The sequence below is a fragment of the Megalops cyprinoides genome, chromosome 7 (genome assembly GCF_013368585.1).
Source record: "Megalops cyprinoides isolate fMegCyp1 chromosome 7, fMegCyp1.pri, whole genome shotgun sequence".
NCBI lineage: Eukaryota > Metazoa > Chordata > Actinopteri > Elopiformes > Megalopidae > Megalops > Megalops cyprinoides.
In genome coordinates, this window is record NC_050589.1 from 35,213,434 (window position 1) to 35,240,686 (window position 27,253).

Consider the following 27,253-nt stretch of genomic DNA (forward strand, 5'->3'; position numbering starts at 1 on the left):
TTATAGCACTCATAATTACATACTTTTATGCTGAAGGTGTTTGTAGCTGTTGGCTAAGATCAGACGCGGAAGACCTGGACAGTCTAAATACATGATGCTTTATGTTAAATATTTATCTCATGAAAAATAATTAGTATCTTACAATTGTGTTCTGTGAACATTACAGAATTTGACATACAGTTGATAATCAACAACCATTGTTGCTATCATGGAACTTGGGGAAAACTTGTCTACACAGATGTACCATCAAATTTCCAACCAAAAAGGGAGAGTAATATTTCTCTCATAGCTTATACTGCCACCTGTTGGCCCCCATGAGTTCTGCTTCATTTTTGCATGAGTTATCAAATATGAACACTAGGTTTGTGCTTAGGGATGAAGCCATGTCATAGTCATCCAAATTCTGTACACACTGCAAAATACTACTACTACAATATCCACAACAATTAATAGTAATAGAAAAAATTAAAACAATTGCCACTGAAAATGATTTAATGTTACAGAAATGTGACTAAATCCAGTTGTAAGAAACCTATCCCATAGGGCATGCACATACAGTGCACAGCACAGACTTAGAAAATAGGTACAGATATAATACCCCTCTCCAAAATATTCAATCACAATATTTTATGTTTTTTGTTATAGGTTACTGGCAAATAGCCTGTTTCAAACGAAAAACTATTGAAAAGCTGCCTGAGAGTGACAGCTACCATTAGCTGCACTTTTGATTTCTGAGACTGAATGGAGTTGTTTCAATAAAAGAAATTGTCAGATTCAGTCACATGCACTTGGCTGCTATAACCAATGCTCATGTCACGTCAATTTCATGTAAATTTTTGCGAAAGTTTGGGATGGATAATATAGCAAAAACTACACTGTTAAAAGTAGGTGGCTTATGTGCATATACACCTTGCTTTACTCACCTTTTCGCGAATTTTAATCAACGAACAATCAACGTACTCGTTTTTTATTAGCTTGTACGCATCATATGATTATCTGAAGCCAATCATATTTCAATGCGTTGAGATTTCGTAGAAAAGGGAGTACGCTCAAATTTCAGCTAAACCCACAGAATGTTCTTACTCATTGGCCACTGTGTGAGTTTGTCATATTTATTTACCCAATCACGCTGCTCCATGTTTGAAGTCGAAACTGTCACCTCAACTGAATGACCAAGGTGGACGGAAACATGGAAGCGAGAGACAGTGTTGTGCTAAAGTTGGTAGCGTTTTGGAGGAAAACAGGTGTTCGCCAGAAATTGCCATGGTTGTTTCTCCTAATTTCATTAATTGGATCAATATTAAAGGATCTACAGTTATTCCCGAAGACGTATTTCAGTGACAGCAAGAATGTTCTGAATGTGTAAGTAGCTGACAAGTACACACACGTAGCTAACAGGCTAGCTAACACTGACTGTCTTTGTACGTTAGTTAGCCGGGTCGATGGTTAGCTGTATCGAGCAAGCTATATCGACCAATTAAGTTAGCTAGCAAGAGTCACTACCAAGTGTGTTAGCTAAACATTGATTGGTAGGTAGCTAGCTGGTAACTTCGCTAGTTTAACGATAGGCTTTGTATGGTGGACTAGCTACTCTAGATAGGTAACGTAACGTGAGGTATCTGGCCACTGTGACCAGATAAGTAAATATTATGTCATTGCTCTAACAGTTGAGTCACTCATTTAAAAGAGATTGACTCGGGATTCCGAAAGCCTGTACTATTTAGGGCTAGGTTCATGCGTAGTGGCTAGCAGTTTAGCTAATTGGCATTTGATAGCCTGCTAGTTCTAACGTTAGCCGGATAGCTGGCTAAAGTTGAAATCAAGGGCGCATTGAGCTTCATGTTATTTCGAAACTTTCTGTTACACAGTCTTGTGTAGTTCAACGTTATCCCAAGAAAGAGTGTGTATCCACAGTTTGGATCCAATCAATGGATAAGGCCAAGATACTCAATGGGACGTCCAACCAAACCCTTACTCTAGGTTGTACTGTGGCATAGAACCCTGTCCCTGCATTCTGTAGTCTCATTCAAGCAGTATGCATAACTGTGTTCAGGTTACTAGCAGTGACCAATGCCTTTAATTGCCTTGTGTTCTCTTTAGATATTTTGTCAAAGTTTCCTGGGGCTGGACCCTGTTACTGCTATTCCCTTTTATGGTCCTCTCCAACTCTTACCAAGGGACCTGGGGGTTTGTGCTGCGGCGACTGAGTTCTCTGGTGGTGGCGACAGGCATCTGGTACACTTGTACCCAGTCCTTCTTCTACATCGAAGATGTCACTGGCGCCTGCTATGAGACGCAAACCATGCAGGTGATACGGGGTGAGTTCTTCACCAAAGCAGAGTGCAGGAGGGCGGGTTTCCAGTGGCACGGCTACGACATCTCCGGCCACTCCTTCATCCTCACCTACTCGGCCCTCATGATCGTGGAGGAGATCGCCCCCATGGTCCACCTGAGGTCAGCCAGCGTGCAGTCCGACACCTGCGCCAACACCATCCTTGATGCATTGTACATCTCCCTGAACGCTCTAGTGGCGCTGTGGATTTGGATGTTCATGTGCACCTCTGTTTATTTTCACGACCTGTCTCACAAGCTTTTGGGGACCTCCTGCGGCATACTGGGGTGGTATCTCACCTATCGAGCATGGTACCCAAAACCACTCTCGCCCGGGCTCCCTCCACAGCAGAAACAACACGCTTAGGCGGGGGGGGCAACATACCGCCACACTGTGGCAGCGGAATCCACCTACCTACACTACGCTGTCAAATCACTGACTGGAGTTTCCTCTTGAGGGTCCAAGCTGACCTGTCTATTTTAAGGTATTTTCCCCTCAAAGGTCATTTTGAACCAAGGGATTGGTTTGCAGTCCTGTGTGTTAGTAGTCGTCAGCTGGTGTACTTAAAATGACTTGGGGTAATCTGAGATTAATGCTATGCATGGTATGTACTTCATGGTTAACGCCCGGTCCCTTTTTTGTGTTTAATTTTTTTTTTCTGTTGCTGCCTTTGAATACAGGAGATTTTGTGTGGCTGTTTATCCAGGTACTGTAAGAAGATTGCAACAAAGCAATCATTGTTGTAGAGATTTAAAGTTAGTTTTATGGAGAAATGCAATGCATTTTTAAAGTTAAAGAGACAGGTTTAAGTTATGCTTAAACTTTTGTTTGGGTTTGTGCTGTGCTTGTTAACATAAATTTATTAACTGTAAACAATACTCTTCATTTAATACAGTAAACTAATTTTAGAATAAGTGTTTGTAAAAGTAGGGTTTTTTTCAATGTGCCAATTCCATTATTTGTGGCATATGTTCTAAAGAACCAAAGCATGCAATCTGCAATTATGTCAATGTCCGTTATATTTTTGCTTGAAATGTTGAGGTACAGGTACCAAGTACAATCCAAGCTAATATCAATAAGTTGTTCTAATATGAATAAGAACAACATCTTATTTATAATGAAGCCATCTGAACTTGTTTATAATTAATTCTAATAAACATTTAGCAGCTGATGGAACATTTTGATTTGGGTCCATCATTTTATGGTTAATAATAACCAGCAACCAGTCTTGTCCATTCCTCTCCAGTCTCTGTGTGAGGATGCCTAAGAAATTTTTCTGGTTTTCCAACTATGAATCAGGGCAAGATATAGCTACACTCCAGCTAGTTATATCTCCCAGAAATACCCCTGTCTGTGGCATGCCTACTGTTCACTCCTGAGAACATATCAACAAACTGAACATATTTGTTGATTGTATGAACTTAAACCAGTCAGTGATTCCTCACTGTTTGAGTCAAGGCATCACTGATTGTTTCATTCATAATCTACCAGATTCTCTTGTAATGTCAAAGCAGATGTAATCTTGGATGAGAAAAATAAAATCAGTTTCACACCCTGCAGTCTTGTTAGTGATCTTTTTCAGATTCAGTGAAACTACTCAAATAAATTAGCACTTTAAAAGTAATCAGCATTCATAAGATTATTTCTAAAACCTTTGTTTTGAGAGTACTTTTTAAACAGTGAAAAATCAGAAATACCTCACTCATGATTCTAAGCAACCTTGAATTTGTATGGAAAAGCTGTCCATCAAAATTTTAACTTCAGCCATCTTTGGACATGTATTGGAAATCTAGATGGTCCTAAAAATTTTAAGGACACGTTTTATCAATACATTTATTATATCTTTAAAGCAGATCTAGTGAAACCAGTTGCAAAAATAGTCAAGTACTTACCAAAATGAGCATTTCTTGACAGGGCAGGGAAACTCATTAATTCCCAGGATTTATTGTTACTTTATGTCTGTTGGTATAGTGTGTAACTATACTCCTGATTGCAATTTAACCTATAGGTAAGATTATATTTTGTATTAAATGCCACTTTTTTATGTGTAGGAGCCCAAATGTTTTATTGTTCAAATAAAACTCATGACCAACTGAGTGTAGTTACAAGAAAATTACACCTTTCAGTCATTTATTTTTATCTGAGTGGTATAAAATCATTCACTTATAACTCTGAATGTTACATTTGAAGCGGGGCTCATTTTGAGCAGGAAAATGAAAGGGATACTCATACTGATCCTTCATCTGTATGCAGGATGCAGGAAACAAAGCTTTTACAGCAAGTTGAGTTTAACATTTTCTTTATTTTATCATTATTATCGATGGCAACTGAACAAAATTAAGGCTTATGAACAAACATCATAAAAAGCACCATAAATAAATGCATATTTATAAATATAAAAATAAAAAATAGAAATAAAAAAAATACTATTGTAAAGTATAGTAGCCACACACAGAACAACTAGGATTTTGAGACGTGGTTAATTCTTCATTGTGAGATTTTTATGAGCCTTGAAATACAGACCTCATATTTGGGAGATCAGTAAAAGTAATGTCAGTTTTGAATGAAATATGTATTTTGCAGTTTAGATAGGGTTTGTCAATAGCTCAACGGACAGAAGTAATACCAGCATCAGGCTTCTTGTGAAATATTTAGACCTCATCCCCTAAAATGTCTCTTATCCAACTCGGTGGTGCTAACGACAGTCCCTGGGTCCATAACACTACAAGAACATAATAGAAATAACATAGCAAATACAGACAATATACATTTAGACACAGTTAACTATGGCTCATTGTGAAAGGTATGTATAATCTTACATTGTGCACCTGTATTTCATTTCTGCCTTCGACATGGCTTACTGTAAAAGTAAATCGTTTTCTAAGTGGTGTCAATATGAGCTTGAGCAAATATCTGCCTTTATTTTCATACAGACAGCTCTGTGTACATAAGGGTCCATTTTATTATCAAACAATGTAGAACAGACCTACCAGTTCAAAGCAGTAATAGGTTAGTTAATCTCTTAGGTAACACTATATATATGACAGGAAAACTACTATATCACACCTTCATAAGCACTACATAAACATTTCATGCCGACTGTGCTAGACTGTCACACAGCATGCTATGTCACTTCGTCATAAGTGGCATTAGCCCGATTTGAGACGATATATTAATGGCAATTATGATACAGATGGAGATTAGCAGTTCCTGTGACAGTCTATGTTGAATTGCATAAGTGTTTATGAATGCTTGCATAGTGCTTTTGAAGGTGTGATGTGGTGATTATGTAGGACCCTCGACAGGAAGTTTGCTGTGAACATCACTGTGGCTAATAATTTCAGAATAGTGTGAGACAGGGATTAGCACAAATCAATTTCAGAGCGCTTCCCTGTATGCATATACATGTGTCTAATTGAAATTATATTGTTTTTTGGATACAGTGTAATATCTCAAAAGCAATACAAACTATATAGCATTGGCCTAGTGTCAGTCTAATCACAAAACATTTTGTTCTTCACTTCAGATCACAAAAATAAGCAAGTGCTACTTTTATTACATATTTTTCTGCTTTTTTTTCTTTCAGAGATGGCAGAACATTCAATGTTTGGAAGTAAAAAAGGAACACTTGCTCAATATTGTCATTCGTAGTTAAGGACAAACTGCATTGTGGTTAGTTTATTCAGAGCATTTTCTTGCAGATTCCTTCCCATGGTGTATTTTCAGCATTATGAGAACATAATGGAAATGAACCATTATAGAGCTCCATAGTGGCCACACTGGTAATCAAATATTGGTCACTGTCTTTGGTTGATTGTCTTTTAAAAATTCTAAAACTTAATAAGTGCTTGGGATGCAAGAGGCAGAGGGAGCAAAAAATCATTTATGTCTTTGCCCGCTGCCCTCTACTTATTCCTGTAGAAAGGTGTAGATATTAAAAGTTATTTTTTTGTTCTGAAGTGATGTGCTGCTTTCTTCAGACAGATAATGAATTCAGTTATGCCACGTCACCATGGACTGTAGTTCATGTACACTGCATGCCATGGACTATAGTTCATGTAAGACAAAGAAATGCTACAGCTACTACTTTCTGAAGAAAAGGAAATTCCTCACCCTGTGAGACCATTACATAGGAATCCTATTAACTTCTAAATTCATGGAGATCTGCATGTTTGTGAGCTCTTCCAGCTTGTGGTTAAGCTGTGTGTGTGCCAGGAGGCTGGCAGAAAGGAGTGAAAAGGAGGTCAACTGTAGTGAATGTGGCTGCAGTACAGAGAGTATTAGGAGGTTTACGAGACTCTGTGATAAATAGACTGGTGATTCCAACAGAACTGTGGAAACACAGAAAGGAGAACCTCAATGAATCAGCTTGGAATCTCTAACTGCAGTGGTGGTGGTGGGGGTCACATTTTACATTTGCACATTGTACATGCGCAGCATACATAAAGCACGGCATAATTGCTGCATTAAGCATTCATAATATATTGTGCAGGATACTTGACCACTTTATCACATCATAATGTGTTATACAGAAGTGAAAGGCACATCTGACCCCACCAAACGTGTGACATATGACATGGCTGGGGCAAGAGTTGTCCTAATGTCATGTGATACTTTTGGCATGTGACAAAGCGTGTCGCATATCACGCAGAACGTATTATGAATACTTAATGCAGCCATTAAGCCATTCCTATGTAGGTCTTATGTATGTTTTATATAATTGCGCTCAATGTACAATGTGATCGGTCAGGTCTCTTTCTCTTTCTTCCTGGGCTTGAACTAACCAGGCTTTGCTTGAAAATGGAAGTTGGTGTAGGATCAAAACTGAGGAACTGGAGAGTGTAACCCCAGGGGTGAGGGGGGTTGATGGGTTCCTTCTCAAACCTACACCAAAATCCACGGTTAGTGCTTGCTGCAGGAGTAAGGAGCAATTCCAGCAACATCCCTCCAACATTTACTTTAGCTATTGATCCCATTAGCAAATGGGCTTCATTGTTCTGATGCCAATACATTACTCGCGGTCCTCCATTTTATCCATATCAACACTGCATAGCCTGAAACTGATGCCTCTTAAGTGGTGTACAAGGTGTCAGCTCAATCTTAATTTAAAACATGCTGTGTTTCCTTTGTGATATTTAGCTCCCATTCCTCTTCTCCCCAGCTCAAAAGCATTGGCTCAGCCTGGGGCCTGGGAGTCTCTTTACCATTTCACTGGCACTAGTGTTGAAGTTTTGACGTATGAGTTCATCGTCGACATGCTCTTCCATGTAGCACAAAGGAAAATAAAAATCATTGTGCATTGTTTTTAGTGTGCATTTTGTATTTGTTTTTTAGTTCGTTTTTTTTTTTAATTTGTATTACATTCTACTAATGGATACTGTGTGGATTTGTGTCACACTGTTACATCACACATGCAGTGGTCTTGATGGAGGTCTTGTACGAGTGTGTCAGTCTATACATCACTAGTCTTAGTTGTGTCTGGCAGTACTATCTGGCAGCCAGAGAAGTGTTATAAAGTCACAGCCTTACATTAATCCCCTGGTTTCTATGAGACAGTCGAGTGGGGCTGGAGGAGTGAGCGAGAGGTGAATGCCTAAAACATAAAGCGTAGGAGAAAGGGACTACAGTAATGTTTTCAGCACATGTCAAAAACGTATCATGAACAGCAAAAAGCTGCTTTTGTGACTTTTTTTTTTTTAAAAAAAAAGGTGATTGCATCACCGACTACAGAACGAGTTGCCTAACAATTTCCTCCAAAAATGGGCTGAAGGTGAACCAAGAAACCAGTGAGTAAAAAGTAAACCTGAAAGTGAGCCAGCAGTTGAACAAATGAAGGCATTAATTCACCAGAAAAAGAAGCGCTGTGACAAATTCCTTGCTACGGAATGTTCTTATTTTACTTTGTTTGCCCAGGTAAGTAATAGTGTCTTTATATGTCACTTTACGTTGTATGCTGCTGCTGTCGTAAAACATTGTTTTACAGAAAAGGTTGAAACATCACACACATACACAGACACTGAACACAACAGGAGGGCCGTCACTACATGTATTTCTTTTTTAAATACCAGTAGGCGAAGTACCCCATCCCGCCCAGGGAGCCCATGAGGAAAGACGCCCCAAAGAAGGATGGAGGCTTTTTTTTCACCATCCGGAAAGCGTTGGGTAGGACTGCCGACAGGAGGGTGGTGTGGATATCTCCTAGGACCTTGCGGAAGGCGTAGCGTTTCTGCACGCGCTCAAAAAAGGACCGCAGGTTGGGCCGGCTCCCGTCTTCCCAGTATTTCTTGGAGAGTCCCAGGAATTTGAGCCGGTGCAACGTGGCTCCTAGACAAACGTCAGCTAGGGTAAACTCAGGTCCACAAAGCCACAGCTCGCACTTCTGGCCTGCCAAATGGAAAAAAATGTCCTTCAATACTTGGATATGATGGTCTTACTGAGAAAATGAAATATGCTTTTTAAGGACTATATATTCAAAGTGAAATGTAAGGCTCAGTTTCATTCCACAGGCCTTTTAAAACCTCATTCATTAAATGCTAGGTATCAGATTAACACCAAATGCTCTATATAACAGTAGGTGAAGGTGACATGGGCAAACAGAAGACACAGAGTGTGATATATGTTTACCTTCTAATCTAATTGATAAATAAACATCAATAAATATAACACAAAAAATTGCAGTGTAATTGGAAAAGAAATAAATGTGTTGATGTAGAGTGTATGTCAGATGGTCATAAATATTGAAGATATGGAGACAATATTGATTATGCCAAACCATAGACCAACACCCCACCCCCATACTACCACCACCACTAGTGGACACCAACCTTGATATTCCAATTTCCTTTTTTCCAGCTCAGCTTCTACCTGATCTAGTACCATGGCTAGTTCCCCAAGGATTTTCTTCAAGTAGTTCACATTGTCATGGTCCAGGATCTTGGCCTGGGAGCACAAATATGGTGAGCATCCAGCATGGGGACCCCATCTGATGCTGATCTGAGATCAGTTACACCACCCACTCAAAACTCTGAGATAACAGGAGCGTAATTTCATACATTGCAGCCAAAGACAGCACAGAGCAGAAACAGCTATATCAGTGTATGACAGCGTCTGTCCGGTGCAATGACAGGAACTTCCAGTCTGATACATTATGGATCAATATGAAATCAGGGCAGATCCTGACACAAGCACTTGCTGTAATTTAGAATTGTCTATATTGTATCAGGTTGAAATATTGTCAATAGCAGCCATGTCTGAGCTGCACTTTAATAAGGCTGGACTCAGTAATAACATGCTGTGTCAGTACAGTTTGCTGTTACACGGTACTAAAGAGAAAACCTTTCAACAGCCCTCTATAGGTTAGCAAGTAAATTTTAACAGTTATGGAGATTGTTGAATTTTTAGTTTGTATTTTGTTTCATATCCATAGATGCCCAGCTCACAAGACCACAATGGGAAAGCCTGAATAGGCTTTTCAGACAATTTAAAAGAGAAAGTTTCATGTCCTGAATAGCATACAGTAGGAAGCCAAGGTCTGGAGCTTCGTCTATTCAAGTGCGAGGGAGCTGAACTTTGTTTGGGGACAGTGAGTTTGTTGTGATGCCAGCGCTGACTGCAGCGGAATGAGATACGCCTTTGTCTGAGGTCTGTCCTTGGGAGTCGGCACGTCTCCCTCTCTTCTGTGCCCCATGCGTTTGCTTAGGGTGTGCCTCTGGCTTATACTTTCGACAATAAGCTGCGTTCTGTGTGACACATTCAGCAACCTCCAGATGTCTCTCAGCTAATCTGTCTCCTCTTCTACTCTACTTTACTTTATCTACATTCTTTTGATGGCTATAAAACAATAGCTTTTCTTTGTTAATGTATTTTTCAAAATGTAACTGTATAATCATAAGAGCTGCAGCAGGAGATATTCAGCAGTTGTGTTTTCCCTTTCTGAGCTACAATAAATTGTCCAAGGTGTGTTTTGTTTCAGCTGTTCTAATGTTACAAGTTGGAGGTCTTGAATTATTCCATAATGCTTCTGACTTGCGAATGATTAGCAATTTTGATCTGGGACCGGTGTGCTTTGTTTGGTTATGGGTTGGTCAGCTTCAGTATGTCAGTTGACAAAACTCTTTTGAGGGCATAGCTTGTGGTTTTGTACTGGTATAAATGACAGTCCTACTGACACAAGATGCATTCAACATTATAGATTTCTTTTTTTGGATAGCTTCATCCTTACATTTACATGCTATGCCCATAGATACACTCTCCAATCCAAAGGTAAGGCTTATGAATAACACACCCACAACAAATTAGGCAAAATTGGAGGATGGCTAATTTCATGTACATTCTCCATTCTTACCAGAAAAGACATTTTCATGGAGAAACATCTGCTCTAATGCTAACAGCGGGTGATTATCTGTGATTAATATCTGTGATTGATGACATATGAGCAAGCTGTGAGTGTGCACATAACCTGCTAGGACTGCTTTGTCCAAACCTCGCTATCAACATATTCTTATCAACTCACATCACCAACATTGTCCTAGTATTGAAAAGTTCTTATCAAGTGTAAAGACAATGTTACTGGATTACACCCAGCTTTAATCCTAAAAGTCAGACTTTCACAACACAAATTCCAGCATTTACGAGCAAGATCTTACACAAATGTCGGGCTGCTACAGGAACCTGCTTCTGTTTTTTTCTCCCAGAAGAAAGCCTATGATCTACTTCCGAGCGGATAACTATAATTATTAATTTGACTGGCAGACACCCTTGCACACAGGGAGGTTACCTTACATAGTTCAGATTTCTAGATCCATTTATACAGCTGGATATTTACAGAATCAGATCAGGTTAAGTACCTTGCTTAAGGGCACAACTGCTGCACCCCACTTGGGAACCGAACCTGCTGCCGGTCACACTTTATTCATTTCCTAATTATACCTACATAATCATAGATAAACACATTACTTCAAAATAACAGAGTGTGACTTATTTTTTCAGTTTGTTAGCTACAGGATAGTAAGCAGATGGGATAATGGTCATATACTTATAATTTATAAAAAGTAAAATGTTCTGGAATCACTGTTTTAAAAATCTGGAAATCTGTATGTTCACATTTATTTATTAAATAAATAAACATTAATTACATTAAATAATATTCAGCCACTTCACATCAAAGCTTTACACCAAAAACCATCTTATTACATAATTTTCTTCATGCTTTCTACTCTCACAAAATCATAGTAAATAAGCAGTTACAGGTGTCCCTGATGTTTAAAGTCATTTAAACAGGCTATTAACAAAAAGTGTTAATCACCATGTTACACTGCCACCCCCTGGATCAAGGTTATTATTACTCTCCACTTGCCGTGTACTTGCATTGGTGGTGCTATTAGTCAGGGGTAAAGTGCTGCCTCACCATGAGCTTCTTCTGTTTCGATAGGTAAGGCTCCGTCAGCTGAGGCTCCTCATGATCCAGCTTCATCAGCTCTGATGCCGCATTGGCCAGGTGTCCTGGGGTCAGGCAAAGACAATGATTCTGCAAGGACTCCTTGTTCATCATTCTGGGTCAGGTGACCACAGATCAGTCACACGGTGCGTTAGGAAACACCACCAAGCACGGGTGGTAGTGGGGGGGGGGGGTGTTGTGATAGTGCACAATGACTATGCAAACTACCCAATAAATAAAATCATGGAATTAAATGAAACAACAGTTCATAAGCCTGACTTGACTTTTATAAGATTATATTACCCATGAATGGATTTTGTGAGACAGATATTGGGCTATCACAAACACAATTCAGGTCATTTATGGCAAGCCTGATCCAGCTCTTCTAGGCAATAAACATTTAAAAATGATCAAAGGCGAACAGTGTTTCTAAGTGGCAGACATTGCCATAAAACCTCAGTTCAGCTGGCAGTGGTGGATTTTGAGGCCTGCAGAAATGTTAGCTGCAGCAGTAATTAACCTGTTGCTGACAAATAAGTGACCATTTGCTTTCTGCAGGGGATTTACAGTGGTGAATGTTGTCTAAATATTTATCCTACAGAGGTGAGCAACCAACTTTGTAATGTTGCCTTTTTGAAACAAAAAGAAAAATTAGAAAGCTGATTGCAAACCTGCATAGTTGATAAGGGATAGCATGAGGGCCTCTCTTTTTTGCTTGGGTTGATGTTTGAGAGTCATATGTGCCAAAGTCTGTAGCTAAACTTTGTGAAAATTCAATATATTAATAATAAAATTACTTTTAACGGTCATCTCTTATCACTTCCTTCAGTGGATGCCACAGGACACCAGAAACCTCTCTCTCAGAAAGGGAAATCCTGTTGTGTGCAGTGACATCACGCTGTTTTGGGCACAAGGCTCATCTCCTGTGCTTTGTCATATTACTTTGTGTCAGCAGAGACAGAAGCTACAGTGCAGCAGTTTTTCTCCTGGGGGAATGAAATTGATTTCTTTTCAGGGAAGGAACCTGTGTTCCGTATGTGGGTGTTATTTTATACTCAAGCTCTTTACTTTTTCATCCATTTTAATGAGCATTTACAGTAAGGGAACTTGCTCCAGTACCACACCAGACAGATTGAACGTGTTCTTGCACAGAGGTCAAAGGCAGGTATAAATAAACACTGTGCCAAGGCAAACATTTACTCATAAAAGCTTGTTAATGACTAAAAAATAGGTTTTGTCCATAAACCTTTGCAATTAATAATTTATGTGACACTACACAGGACTCAGCTAGTTTTTATTTAATCCACTGTGAGATTTTGGCTGGACCAGACCCTCGTCTTGATTTAGGGAGGGTTAAGCCCCCAGTTTAATAGAAGTGCTTGCAGTGGAGTCTGGAAAGCTTCATCACTCTGGCATTATGCATTAATAACTGTGCCTCATTAAATTTTGCTGTGATTGGAATATAAATTGTCATAAGGTCAACATTCAGACCGCACACTGTGATTGAAAGCACAAGCAGGGTAGAACTCTTGAACTCTCAAGTTGATCAATACAGGAGAAAAAATATGTGTTGTACTTCCAAAAGCACACTGGTTTGGTTTCTGGTAGTGGTTGCCATAGGCAAAAGTCCCTACTGTATTCTCTGATTGATTATGCATTAGTTGAAACTTGTCTGCTTTACTGGTCTCAGTGCTGTTACATCCTTTTTAAAATATCGCATGTCTGGTTAACTCTCAGAAACTGGATAACTCTCAGCTAAACCTGTGAATGTTCTTGGCACCATATTTGCAGTATGGTGTGACTTCCTGACCCCTAACCATTGACTTGATGTAGAGTTTACTTCCCTGGTCACGCTCCTGCTTCAGTTATGTGGGCACATGAATGGTCATCCTGAGAGGGCGCTGAAGTCTGGCATCACTTACTACGTATTTCAGCGGTGGCGTACTTTGGGATCATGGAGTCAGTGGTGAGCTCAGGGTGCAGGATGCAGCCGTGGGTGTAGGCATCCATGGGCAGGCCGTCCAGCAGCTCCCGGTACTGGAGCACACGCTCATGGAGGGGCGTCCCGACATCAGGGATCAGCTGGGCCACCGTCTCTGAAACCCCACAGAGCACACGCACACACACACATACGCATACACATAGGCAAACAAGAAGACACACATTCAATGCATGACATACACATAAATGTACATACAGCACATAGCATTTCAGCATAAACATTCAGAATGGTCTCAACCATACATAATATTTGTTCTACCACCTTCACTGTAACTTCAGTGTAACATTTTTTCATTTCAGTTCTACCAAGTTATAATGAACATCTGAGAATTTATATGTGCTGTTTGTTAAAAGATCATATTTCAAAATGTAGAAGCCTAGAAGAAATTTTGACCCTGAAAAGTTATTGACCTGGTTTTTGCTCATGCTCTTTTGTAAATTGCATTATAAAGAGCATCTGCTCCAGCATTTCAGGGCTACATCTAACAGCGTTATCACCATGAATTCAATTTGCCTGAATCTACACAGGGCTAATCCATTGCAAGGTCGGGCCATCATTTGCTTGATTTACAAAAGGCTAAAATCCATTGCCACATGCAAACTCTTTCTGAATGTTTTCCATTCTTATTAGCTGACATTGTCACTGTTCTTCTGTGAGACTGGTGCCTGGCTCTAGCACTGTTATAAAGAGGGGCATACTGGAGGTGATAAGAGGGGCCAACAGGGGTGCGGTGAAGGGAAAGATGTGTTCCTGTCCCTGCTGTCCCTTCACTGCACCCAGGGCGACAGTACCCAGGCTGCAGGAATGCTGACTAATCAGCGAGGGCCTGCCAGGCCGCCTGGTGTAGCACAGGAGTGAAGCCTGTAGAGGAGCCGAGGGCTGCAGCCAGAGAGCAGACATGGAGCGTGCTCTCACTCCTCTACAGGCTTCATTCCTGCCTGTGAGTTGTCCCAAGTTTCATTCGAGTTCTGGGACTTTTCACTGAATTTCCAGAGAAATCAGAGGTCAGATGATATCACATATCAGATGATATCCAAGGAACAGGCAGCTTTTTTGACAGGATTTCTTATTTCTCTATACAATTTAATGAAGTCTCTGTTGGGAAGGCTGTCTCACATCATCAGTTTCTAGGCTAACATTTACAGAGTAGTACAAATATTCAACCACGCATGCAAGAATCACCATGCCAGTTTCTAATAGGAGAGCCACCTGTGTCTGGACACAGCCAGCTGTGTCATGTTGTCCATTATCTGGAGGTATCATGAAAGAACTTTCACAGTGTCTGCATGTAACTGTGAGGTGTGTCAGAGAAGGTGCTATGTGTTCAAGGTGAAGTTGAGTAGAGGAAGCTTGGAGCCATGTATGATGATGTCATCAATCAGTGACAAAGAATCGGTTCAGGCATTAGACTTTGAATCAGTGCAACTCTAAAAACAACTAGCCATACAATAAATGGCATATTGGCATATCTGCCAAAGCACCCTGTATGTTACTTAAGTCCTTGTGTGTGAGTCCTTGAATGACTGCAAGTCAACACTGAGATGTTCCCTATCCACTTGACAGATAGTGCTCAATTAGCTGATAGAAACCTTCTAGACAACTGAATTGAGCCAGAGAGATTAACACTGTGTCATAATAGCTCATTTGCACTGCTGAGAGAAAAAATATTTTCCAGTTTTCACAGCTCATGTAGGATGTAACTATGAATGCCACCCACATCCCAAACTTCTACACAAGTATATTCAACACTAAACACAGTCAGGGACGGCCAGGTTTACCAGTGTCACTGCCAAAGGCTCAAAATAACAATGTTTCCATTCCAGTAATACCCACATGCAATTATTATACTGAGAACTCTCAGATGTTTTAATTATCTATCCATGTACTCATTGTATGTGAAGCCTAATTTATGAAGGTGGGTGGTGGGGTGGATTGACTATATTTCTGAACATGTTTCATACTTCTGATGAAGGACAGGGACATAATAAAGACTCACTGCTTAACAGTCTCCTCACATTTATCTATGCTGTAATAGACATCTCACATGCAGTATTTTGCAGGACCTAATACTAGCATCATAGCATTAATCCAGTTGATAATGGATATGTGTCTTTTCTTCTCTTTGCAGGTACCACATGAAACTCAGAAAAGCTGCAAAAGGACTTTGACCTGCAGATTAGGAGTGTCCAACCCCAGTCCTGGAGGGTTACCCTCTTAGCAGGTCCTCTGGCACTTGAATGGCTCTTCTAAATGACTCACAGTCTCCAAGCAGGGAGGAGTGGTTGAATTGATGCAATTACAGTTAGCAATGAATTTGACTGAGGATTTAAGCACTCTTGTGCAAAGGAACCCCTCTGAACTAAGGACCTCCAAGATAGGCTCTCCTGTTCTTGATTAAGTCCAGGCAACTAGGAGAAACAGATTTCCTTAAACTCTGGGCCATCCACACACATGCCTGACTGATACAGGATGGGAAATAAACCTTATTCATGAAGGAAGTATTGACCCTGCAAGCCCTTTACATTCTGTTTTCTAGTAGTCTTTTGTGCCATCTACTTACATGAAGACAGCATCTATTCAAGCAGAATCTACATTTGTTGTTTAGCTAAATGTAAGGGGCACTCACTGCAATACATTTAGCAACCTGAAATACTACAGTGAAAAAAGCACCCAAGCCAAGAATAGGACATGATGTGCAATACACACTTAGATCATTTGTGACAAATCTCTAGTCACACCACGTTAAATACGCTAACCTTCCCATGATCTCTTAACTTTACCTTTTCACTGGTCTAGGCTGGATTAGCAATAAAATGCTTTGCCTCAGCAAATGAGCACACTCAGATGGAGATATTCAATGTCATGAAATTTTAAAACACTTTGTCATCATTTTTAATAGGTTCAAATTAAAATTCACAAACAAAAGTGCATTGCTTTAAAAGCATTTAAGCAAAAATACTGGACTGGTCCTGAAGCAGCACTAGGCTCTATATAGCTACAGTAGTCTGCTACTAGAGGTTTTCTGTTGTTATATTTAGTTCATGGCACATATTGTTGATGTATACAGACCCTGAAGGAAATCAAGACTGACTTCTAATTAAAATCAAAAACACAGATATTGGACACCATAACCGTCTGTTACACATTTGCTGTTTTTTGACCCCTTTCCTCAGGAGCTGCAAGTGCTGTTTTTCACTGATACTAAGAGAACCAAGGAAGAGGGCGCTCTCCTAACTGGGGGGGTGATAACCAGTCTCTCCAGATCCAATAGGGAGTCCTTTGTGAGTGTTCAGCATGTTGACTTTCCGCAGGGCAGCTGGTCTCATTTCTCTGAGGACATTTCATAATGGCTTGTGAGGTTGCAGATCCGTACGCAGGCCAATATGAAATAAAGAAGCAGTTTCCTAATTTACCCTGAACCTCCCCTAGAGAGTCTAACAGAATTATACCAAAACACAACAGATATCCCATTTCTAATCTAATGGTAACAGCTGTTATGCTGTATACAACATTAATCAAAATTTGTATTTGACAGTATGAGAAATGATACTGCATCTTAAATTAGTGCTCATGTGTTCTGTCTGAGCATTCGACACCTGTTTAACCTGTTGGTAATTGGTAATTGGTAATTCCTCTCTGGTCCTAGAGGGCCACAGTGTGTACAAGTCTTCAATCCAGCCATTAAATTGATCACTGTCTCAAAAAAGTCAATTTAGCTTTAATTAATTATCAAATTTTATTGGATAGAGCAACAACTGCACTGTCAAAACACATAACAAGCAACTCAGGCCATAGTGGATATGGCCCAAAGGAATGTGAAACACTAATTGAACATCACACAGATACATGTAGTAAAGTGCTATGTAAAGCAGAGGCTCCTGAAATTATGAAACATCACAAGAGGAAAATCCTAAAGTGCAAGAGAGAAAAAGCATAAACTTTTCTGTGTGTCCTCTAGTGGCAGCCAAAGGCAAAATCTTCTGAGTAAATCAACTTTTGTCTGTTTTGATGGATGACAGAACTGAGAAACCTTGAGAGGAAACTAAGATACTGACATACACAGTCTGCTGAATAATTTGCTCATCAGATTCCTTCCCCACTTCTTAGAGTGCATCAACGAGAGAAGGATAACATGCTGGATCAAGGCCTTCCAGGACCAGATGTGAGCAGCCCTGGTACTCAACCAGAGGAATAAAAGAGAGAGAAATGATCAGTATGAATTTGAACATACCTCCCACAAAGTTAGTCTCGAGGTACTCGATGATCTGGTTGTAATCACTGACAATGGTGTCTCCGTGGATGAGGACGGGCACCTCCTCGCCCAGATTCAGCCTCATGAACCACGGCTCCTTATGCTCCGTCATTGGCAGACTCACATCCCTCTCATCGCACAGCAAGCCCTTCTCATTGATGACCAGCCGGACCTGCAACCACAGAGCAGAAAACCCAGAGACACTGCCCAGTGAGAGCGATGCCAGAAAAGAACCTTTACCTGGAAAATATAATGATCTAACATAATGCTCCTGTTATGAATCATTATCACAATCTATGTCCATATTAGTATGATTTAGGCAACGGCTCTTCTCAATAACTAGGTAACACTTTACTTGAAATGACTGTTATGTAGCCTTTCATAACACATTTGCCAGTTCTAAATAATGATAACTCTTTTCATAGGCATACATTCACATTATGACCAGCTAGTTTCAACTAACAAAAAGCTATGATGTACGTTGTGATAAACATAATGACATTGTTGTCATGACATAATATTTAATATATAATGACATCTGTTAAGCCACCTATTATGAATTTCAGTTTTACCCACTTATATACTGTGATGCATAAGAAAACTAAAACGTTATACGAATTTCAGCTTTAAGCTAGCTTAAAGCTTTTTTCCTCTTTCTTGAAAGAGTGGATCTTACTGCAACACATTCTTTAAGTTCTCATTTCAAGAGTGACCTTCGTACTGCAGATGGATAGACAACAATACTTAAGCCTTCTGGCAGTTCTGTCATTAATTCATTGCTTCTGTCTTCTTTCTATTCCTTAAGGATATTATCTTCAAGCATTGCTCATCCTTCTTAGACAGCTTCTTGGATCTTCCAGTCCTGGAATTGTTGATCACAGGTGATGTTTCTCTGTACTTGTTGATTGTGCTTCAGATATGTCTAAAGTTGAGTGGTCTGACCTGTTTCACTGAGTATTTCTTTTTCTTATTCATGCAGTTCCATAATTCTACAGCAATCATCGTAACCATATAATTGTACGGTATGCACCATTTAATTCAACTGAATGTGTCTGAGAGTATTATACAGAAGTGTAATAATTGTGCATGCTTATGACAATGCATTATGTAGTGCTTATTCAGATCAAATGAATCCTGTATAAGACTCACTACAAGTGTTTTTCATAATTACTATCCATTATGTGTATCTTAAAACATGCAGTGCTGAATGCTTATATCTGGCATAGTTTTTTGATGTTACTGTTTTGTAGCTAATGTTCTTGTTGTTTTTGCTCCTATGCAATTAATATATCTTATCATCAAGACCATCTGCCAAATGATACTATGTCTAATAATGAACCTACTGCAGCAGTGGAGGCAGCTGCTGGTGAATCTAAATTTTCAGCAAAACCACTACTTGTCTGGTGGTTCTGATTCTAATCTCTATGGATAAATGCACAGATGTAAAAGCTAGTCTTTCAGGTTCCAGACCTCCATGCTCATGGTCATCGTCAGAACTCTTTAAGCAGCAGCCAAAATTGTTTAAGGAAGGAACAGGAAGGAACAGGACAGGAGGAAGACTGAGCGCCAGCTGTCTTTGCCCACACCATCACATGTGTGCAGCACAGTCCACAGATGTGCAGCAACAGTGCAAGCAGCACATATGTACCTGAGCAATATGTATATTATAACTAACATTGATAAAGATACAACGCCTACAGTACTCTTGTGTCTGTGAACAAAGTGATGTGGTAGCACACAGTTTTTCATGTTGTATTCAACTTTTCTGTTGACAAGATGTTCAAGGGGATTCTTTGAGCAGTCATAGCACTGGATCCTGACTAATGGAGTCACAGGTTTAAATCCCAAATGGGACATTACTGTTATGTGTGGATATGGACATAGCCATAGCCATAGACATAGTAAATTTGTAAGCTTTGTTAAAGCATCCTGAATTGTGAAAAAGACCAATAAAACAGTACATTACAATGGTACAGTACAACCTCCTAAGACAACAAATAACATGACATACTCACTGGCCTATACTGGAATGAGGGCACTGCATAGATTTTCAGCGCAATTCAAATATGTTGTAAGTTTAAGGCATCAAACCCTGTTTGTAACATCCCTCTTACTTGCACAACCTTCCAGTCAAGATGTACACCAAACACACCATGATTTTTGGTAATATTATGTCTGGGATTAAATAATATTCTGTTTTATTCCCCTAATTGCAAGGTAAAGCTCTGGATAAATGTCAGTAAATGAATAGCCTATGCTCACTGAATTCAATTAAATGTTTTTTACTGTTTTTTTTTGCTTTTTAGCAGCAGTCCCTAGTGTGTGTTCGTCAGCATGTTAACTGACGTGACAGAGGCTGAATCACAGGGAAGAGAAATCCTACTGAATAAAATATTGATTTCACTCTGTTTATGCAGTTAAAGAGTCAGAGTTAAAGGCCAACATGTCCGACGGAATCATCCCATAATTGCAAACTAAAAGACGTGCTCCGTATTGAACTGATACAGGACACGCTTTGTTCCGTATTTTTATGAATCAATTCAGTGCAAATCTATGGGAGACAAATATTACAGGTTAGACTATTAAGACAGGGCGATTTGTACGAGAGAGAAGGAAACCCTGCTGCTCTCCCTTAGCCTGTCTGTCATGTTATGTTCCCCAACCAAACATAGAATGTGATTCTCATTGGTCGTGAGTCAGGACAAAGACATCATCGACAAGAAAGGTGACTCAACTTCAGTAGTTTGGAGATATTTTGGCTGTTTACAATCTGACAAAAACAGAGCAGTGTGCTCTGCAAACTGTGCCAAAGACACATGCCATCAAAGACAGGCAACACCACAAACCTGTTTCATCATTTGAAACAATATCACCCCTTAGAACACACAAAAAGTAAGAAATTACAGTCCCAAACCAGTGTTGTTAGTGGACCCTCGACAAGCACCAGGCCACTACCGAGCAGCAAACAATCATATCAGCATTTTCCAACAACGTGCCTTACGACAAAAAAAAAAAAAAAAAATGAAAAGACACAAAGACATCACAAATGCAATTGCATATTGGATTGCAAAAGACATGCTTCCCATTAGCACTGTCAAAAATGAGGGATTCAAGAAGCTTATCACAGTCCATCAAATGTAGTTTTTAAATATATTGTTTTTCTCAAAAGCTTGGTTTTATTCTAAAGAATGAGAAAGTAATATATGTTAAATGGTTGCTTTGCACAGCCCAAATAAAATTCTTGAATGATAATCTGTTACACACATGTTCCTATCGCTCAAAAATACAAAACTGATCAAATTCAGGTTTGTGTGTTTGTTTGTCTTAATACATGGGCCTATACATGTCTGGTAAATGGTTGAAGCCATTGCAGTTTCCTTAATGTGATTATGTATGGTATGGATAGGACTTCTCACAACCAAGTATGTGGCCATTTTTATGTTATATCTTTAGATACAGTACATCTACTACTGAAGGGTAATGTAGGTGTAAGACACAGTAGTCAGAGCTCCTCAGTTCAACCCCCCCCCGGGTTCCTTATTTCCATTTCAGGAAGTTGGCAACCATACTGGGTGATGACACCCATTTTTGCAGGGACATCTCAGCTGAACTGAAATGATCTCATGTCAAGTACACAAAGGTAATGCTATCACAATTAGATGCAATCAAGTAAAAAGGAATCAGTGGCCCCTCATCTCAGTGCAAAAGAATGGAAAGCAGGCTTAGTGCAATAAAACGAAAGCTTTCCCCTATTTGTGGCACACCAGCCACCAGTGATCCAGATTTGTTATATTACAAATATTATGTGTTATGACCTAGATTTAGTATCTAACTTCACCAACCAAAGAACAAGAAGTATAGATGTAACTTATGAATGAAGCCCCAGAGGGTGTAAATTTGGGATATCTCTGCCCTTGGATGAGGTTTTTTGTATCAAGGATGCTGTAAAACCCTGAAGTGTGTAGGTCTGTGGTGAATGTCTGTCAGGCTACATTGCAGTATGGGAGGTGTGGAGGTGACTGGCACGTGTAAGGCTGTGGTGTAGGATGAGTAGCGCAGCTTTAGCTGATGAGTGACACAATATTTATCACACAGAGGCTGAGCTGGTATGTGGAGCGAGGGTTCTTTGAGGCCTAGTACTTTTAATGGTACTTTGATTCATGATGGGGGTGCTCTTTGCGCAGCAGCTTCTTGCTGTCTAGAGAAACAAGCATGGATACAGATACACTTATGAAGGACAAAGTCCTTGACTTTAACAGCATGTACAGTTAATGGCTGTTTCTGCTGTGGATGGGGCTAATGTATCTATTTGTGTACTTCATGTACTTGTAGTTTTTACAGGTCCTTGTTATTGAACAGTATAGATGGCAGTCATGTGAGGTTCAGAGGTTGGCTGTTTTTTTCAACAGGTTATGATCTGAAACCATTAGAGTTTCTTAGAGTGACAGTTTAAGGTAATAGGTAATAATACAAACAGTAATTAGTGTATTTCTGCAGTATAATGATAACACTGATACCAGATGCAAGTGAAGAAAAATTACAAGTACAGAAAAATATAAAAATATAGAAAATATAGAAAAATATATTTTCTCATTTACAATATTGAAAAGTCAGTCGAACACAAGGTAGCAGGATTAAAATGAATGCATATGCTTATCTGCTGAAATGCGGGGAGATTCTGAATAACAGACAGGATGTTTCCTCTTTCCCCAACTCAGAAACCAGGATGAGCCAAGAATAAGAAATGAAAAATTATTGTTTTCATTTCATAATTAGTTTCACAAAAAGTCCAAAAGAAATTGATGCAAGTTAGAGAGGATACAAGTGTGATCCTTTTCCTATTATTTTACCATGTTTAAAGAGAGATCACTGTAAAAGATTGTGTTGCACATTGGATTAGACCACAAAGTAGAATTACTGTGCTTTAAAACTATCCAGTTTTCACCATGATGTCAAAACTCAGTTGTGACACCTTCCCGTCTTTCCCTACATTAATTACAGAGCTGATAGCAGGCTCTCTAAGGACCAATAATCCCTAATAGTAAACAGCAGCCTCAATTCCACCACCAATAGTTGTGTAATTTGTTTTTGGGGCCAAAGGTTAACTTTAATCAAAGCTTTTGTTTTGAAGATCTGCCATGACAACATTATTAAAGTTTTGATTACAATTCTGCAATAATTCTGCTTGAAGAAAAAAATGGAGAAGACAGAGAAACATTAAGGCTGTTACAGCTGCAAATAAATCTCAAATAGCAAAATAACCAGAACCTTTACGAAAGGCACAAGAGAGATTCACAAAATCAGACCCCATCACTTCTAATCAGCCACTGACCCTGAGATAGCATTTATAGGTTTGATTATGCTACTCAGCAGCCTGGGTTTGCAGGAAACACAGACACATCTCTCCCAAGCACCCTGCAGCAGTCTCCTCTATATACTCCCTATGCAGGAGGTGCATCTGACAATTATCTTCATCATTATCATCATGTGTACAGAGCGGTCACACAGGAATTGTGGGCTGTCATTTCAGGATCATTACATGTGCTCAGACATACCGGTAGAATGAACATGTGCTAAAAGAAGCAGATGGTCACACTTGATGGTAGCAGCAATTATGCAGATGGTCAGCAGCGTGGAATTGGGCTTGTAACCAGAAGGTTGTATGCTTTAATCCACTGTGGGACACCGCTGGTGTACACTTAAGCAGGGAACTTGATCTGAATTTCTTCAGTTAAATGCTCAACTGTACAAATGGATATTGTACACTGTGTACTATGAGTCGCCATGGCCAACGGCATCTGACATAAAAATAAATAAATAAAAATTTGTGAAATGGGCTGTCAAAAATTGTGCTGGCAAAAGTTCATGCTTATGAGAAAACAATATGTACCATCACAATGAAGTCAAACAGCTGGCTGGCACAGAAGTAATGCATACCAACCTCAGCCAAACAATTCTAAATGAGAGAGAGCACTTCTTGCAGTTCCAACTTTACTGAAGCTCCCTGAAACCCTATTCAAAAGTGTCCTTGAATGTGTTTTTGATGCCTGACATTATATTATTCATCCATTCTGGCCCTGACATGGTTTGTCATTAAAGAGAAGAATAACCTAATGAGTCCTTTGTAGAGGTTGCTGCTGTTACAAATCACACTCCAGGGTGTGATCTCAGAGGTCAGTTACTTTTAAACACCCGCAGCCCTGTATTTTTTCAGTATCAGAATCCGGAGAGGCGTGAAGACAAACCTCTGTTGTCCTTTTGGTAGAAACAATTTATGCTGATAAATTTATGTTCATAAAATCAACAGTGCTCAGTCTGAAAACAAAATTGCTTTACAGGGTTTACAGGCTGCTGAAATCATTATTAATATAATAAAGCTTTCTCCATACAACCTCATTTAAGCTTGCCTCTAAAATGAACACTCAGTGATCTAGGTTGGGGAAAGCCACAGCTTTATTACCTCAGGTGTTAAATGCCTATTTTATGTTGAACTGTAGTTTATCATGGTGGCTGATAAATGATACAGAATCCTAATTTGCCACTTTTGTAGCAGGTAGCAGTCATTTTAACCTGACTGACTTTCCTACTCAATGTATATCACTTGAGCTGTAAATGTGTGCTATTAGTTTTCTCAGTAAGCTTTACATTACATTATTGTATAATATGCAGTCTAATTGGCACAGCATCAGTCTACAGCTGCATCATTATTATTTCTTACTTCTTAGACAACCAAGTGAAATGTCTCACTTTTTGCAGGTTATGACATTTAATCTTTAAATGTGATCATTCACCACTGTTATGCTTCATTGTGATTTTGACCTTGATGGTGATGATGCAATCTGGAATTTGGTCTTTGACAGTTGGTTTGAGTACTAGGTGCAACATTTCTGAAGCACTGAGTAAAATGGAGTAAGATAAAGTCCTGTAGTCCATAATGGGCCATGCACACTCCAGCACTGTCTAGTGATCCACTGCGAGACTGTACCCTTCAGAACAACATCAAACCATCACTCCAGGTGTATGTGCACTGACTCACTCACTTTAACTGCACAGACAGTAGATACAGCAGGGTAAAAACATAAATTTTTATCATTATTTCTGTTGTAAACCTGAAAGGATATAACAAGACCCACTTAAGTTTAAGTGAATGAGGAGCTGTTAAATCCTGCAGTGAGCCGTGAAACCATGACAAGCGGTGCCTCTAATCTGGGATGTTTACCCTGCTGCTGAGTGATCACAGCACAGATCAGCAGTTCAAACCATGGATTTCAGCCCCTGGCTGATGGCTCTCCCAGGCTCATTGCCAGATCCACCGCACAGGTTGAGCAGAGAGGATCGGGACGTTAACAGGAATGCTAACCGGACAGTGCAAAAAGCAGAGAGCAGATAGGAAACCATGGTTGTCTTACAATGGCAGCCCTAAGAATTGTTAGGCACTGAAATAAAGGACAAGGGTGTCTTATTTTAATGTACAGCAGTCATATTCAGACACCTTCTTAGCATTAAGCTCCACATAAGTGTTGTTAAGGGCATGTATGGAGTTGTTCAATTGGTCAGCTGAATGGTTTAGAAGCACAAGCACTCTTGATTCCATGATCTTCAGCTCCTCAGAGAAGTCTTGCTGGTGACATGTTGTCACTACTTAGCCTTTAGTTCATTGCTTTCCTCTATATTTTAAAGGACACACCTGCACACTGTTGTTCAGGAGGAAACCATTTTCAGATTATGAACCTCCTATATATATTCCATCAGCAAATATTACCTGCAACTAAAGGCAAGTTTAAAGTTTCATTTATTCAGTATAAGAAGGGAAACCAGTATTGCTCCTAAAGGCCTGGCTTTCACCACATCTTTATTTCACTCCTTGATGCTGTAACAGGTTACAGTATTAAAGGAGATCTTGTTTTCTCTTGTTTTTTAATCAAATTGTCATCCTTGACAGCAGCATTGCTCTGTGTGGATTATCTTGCTAATCAATAAGTGGAGGAAAATAGGAGGGAATCTGTGAAAAATTGACGATCCGCCTGCACTACAGGCATTGCTTAAAATTCAGCTTCCGTACACATACGCTAGAAGGCTTTAGAGCACGAGGTGACAAAAAGTTGAGAGATGCACCCGGAGTACGTCCACTAGCATGGCTGCATACTTAAAATAAGCCGGCATCAGTCGTGTGTGCTATGGTTTACTCGATTTTTTTTATTTATTTATTTATTTTGCTTTTAAACTATTTTACACTGCTAGTCTGTGCCTACCTATCCGCCTTTATGTGGTTCATTTTAATGAACCTTTGGTCACGCGCCATGTCTTCATGGAAATAAAACTGCAAAACAGGGTTAATTTACGTTTCCATTCGACCATTTAATTTTGCAATCAATTATTTACACTGTGTCATACTTTGCGTACATCTCAGGTGTACTTCCCTCAGGATTTACGACGGAGGGGGAGACAACACCTTGTCTTATCAAATCATCTAATTGAAATTTAAGAGTTAATACTGCTAACGAGTCTCTGAGTCTGTTTTGAATCAATAACTTACTGTCTTTTGCACATGCTGCAGCTGTTTCGTAATGTCTACAGACAAACCGGTGCCAGGATAGCGTTTGATATCTGACATAAACACGCGGATAATGTAATACCTCACACCTTATTTTAATCCTGAAAATATGAACACTGGCCTTCTCGTAACGAAATGAAATGTTGCGAAGAAACACACAATATCCCCATTTTCAAGCTGGGTTTTACCTTTTGGGAGCTAAATGACTGCGTCCAGTGATACAGCACGAGCCTGTCTTTCGAGAAGGGTTTGGAATCCGTGGTGGGGTCTTGGCTCTCCTCGTCGTCTGCGACTTTGCCGTCTTCATCCATGGCTGATATGGGCCACCAGCTACAGTTGGTGGGGGTAACATTGTTGGAAGACGCCATGACAGAGGGTTTGTGCGTGTGAGAGAAGGAAGGAAGAGAGAGAGAGAGAGGGAGAGGAAGAGAGGATGGGTGGGTGGGACGGGAGGAAAGAAAGAGAGGGCAAGAGATTTCAGCACCACGAACAGAGCATCATCGATTTCAGTACCGCAGCATCCCTGACGATCCAGCCCCAGCTAGACTCAATCCAGGTTCTACGGAACTGACGTTCGCCGTATAATAAAATACAAACGTAAAAAGCCCAACGTCACATCCATGCAAAAGCAAGCGTTCAGACGAACATGGATAATATATTAAGCAAAAATCTGTGTA

General features: G+C 39.8%; 2 protein-coding genes across 2 annotated transcripts; one reads left to right on the forward strand and one right to left on the reverse strand.

The window, feature by feature from the left end:
• Positions 1-1,168: 1,168 nt before the first annotated feature.
• On the forward strand, positions 1,169-3,087 carry fitm2 (fat storage inducing transmembrane protein 2). The gene is made up of 2 exons (XM_036534222.1): positions 1,169-1,362; positions 2,101-3,087. Exons 1-2 carry the CDS (start codon positions 1,169-1,171, stop codon positions 2,696-2,698), a joined length of 792 nt encoding a protein of 263 aa, XP_036390115.1. The 3' UTR covers positions 2,699-3,087.
• A 4,583-nt stretch (positions 3,088-7,670) lies between these two features.
• Positions 7,671-27,223, reverse strand: LOC118781146 (ganglioside-induced differentiation-associated protein 1-like 1). Its single transcript, XM_036534049.1, has 6 exons — positions 26,765-27,223; positions 18,002-18,194; positions 13,691-13,864; positions 11,739-11,833; positions 9,157-9,271; positions 7,671-8,716 (listed from the first exon to the last, which is right to left on the reverse strand). The coding sequence occupies exons 1-6, from the start codon at positions 26,942-26,944 to the stop codon at positions 8,373-8,375; spliced, it is 1,101 nt and encodes a 366-aa protein (XP_036389942.1). The 5' UTR covers positions 26,945-27,223; the 3' UTR covers positions 7,671-8,372.
• Between the last annotated feature and the right edge of the window lie 30 nt (positions 27,224-27,253).

Coding starts and splice junctions, on each gene's coding strand:
- fitm2 (XM_036534222.1), top strand. CDS start 1,169: ATGACCAAGGTGGACGGAAACATGGAAGCGAGAGACAGTGTTGTGCTA. Junction 1,363..2,100: donor AGCAAGAATGTTCTGAATGT/GTAAGTAGCTGA, acceptor TGTTCTCTTTAG/ATATTTTGTCAAAGTTTCCT.
- LOC118781146 (XM_036534049.1), bottom strand. CDS start 26,944: ATGGCGTCTTCCAACAATGTTACCCCCACCAACTGTAGCTGGTGGCCC. Junction 13,865..18,001: donor CGAGACTAACTTTGTGGGAG/GTATGTTCAAAT, acceptor GTGGGGTTTCAG/AGACGGTGGCCCAGCTGATC. Junction 9,272..11,738: donor CGAAACAGAAGAAGCTCATG/GTGAGGCAGCAC, acceptor TTGTGCTCCCAG/GCCAAGATCCTGGACCATGA.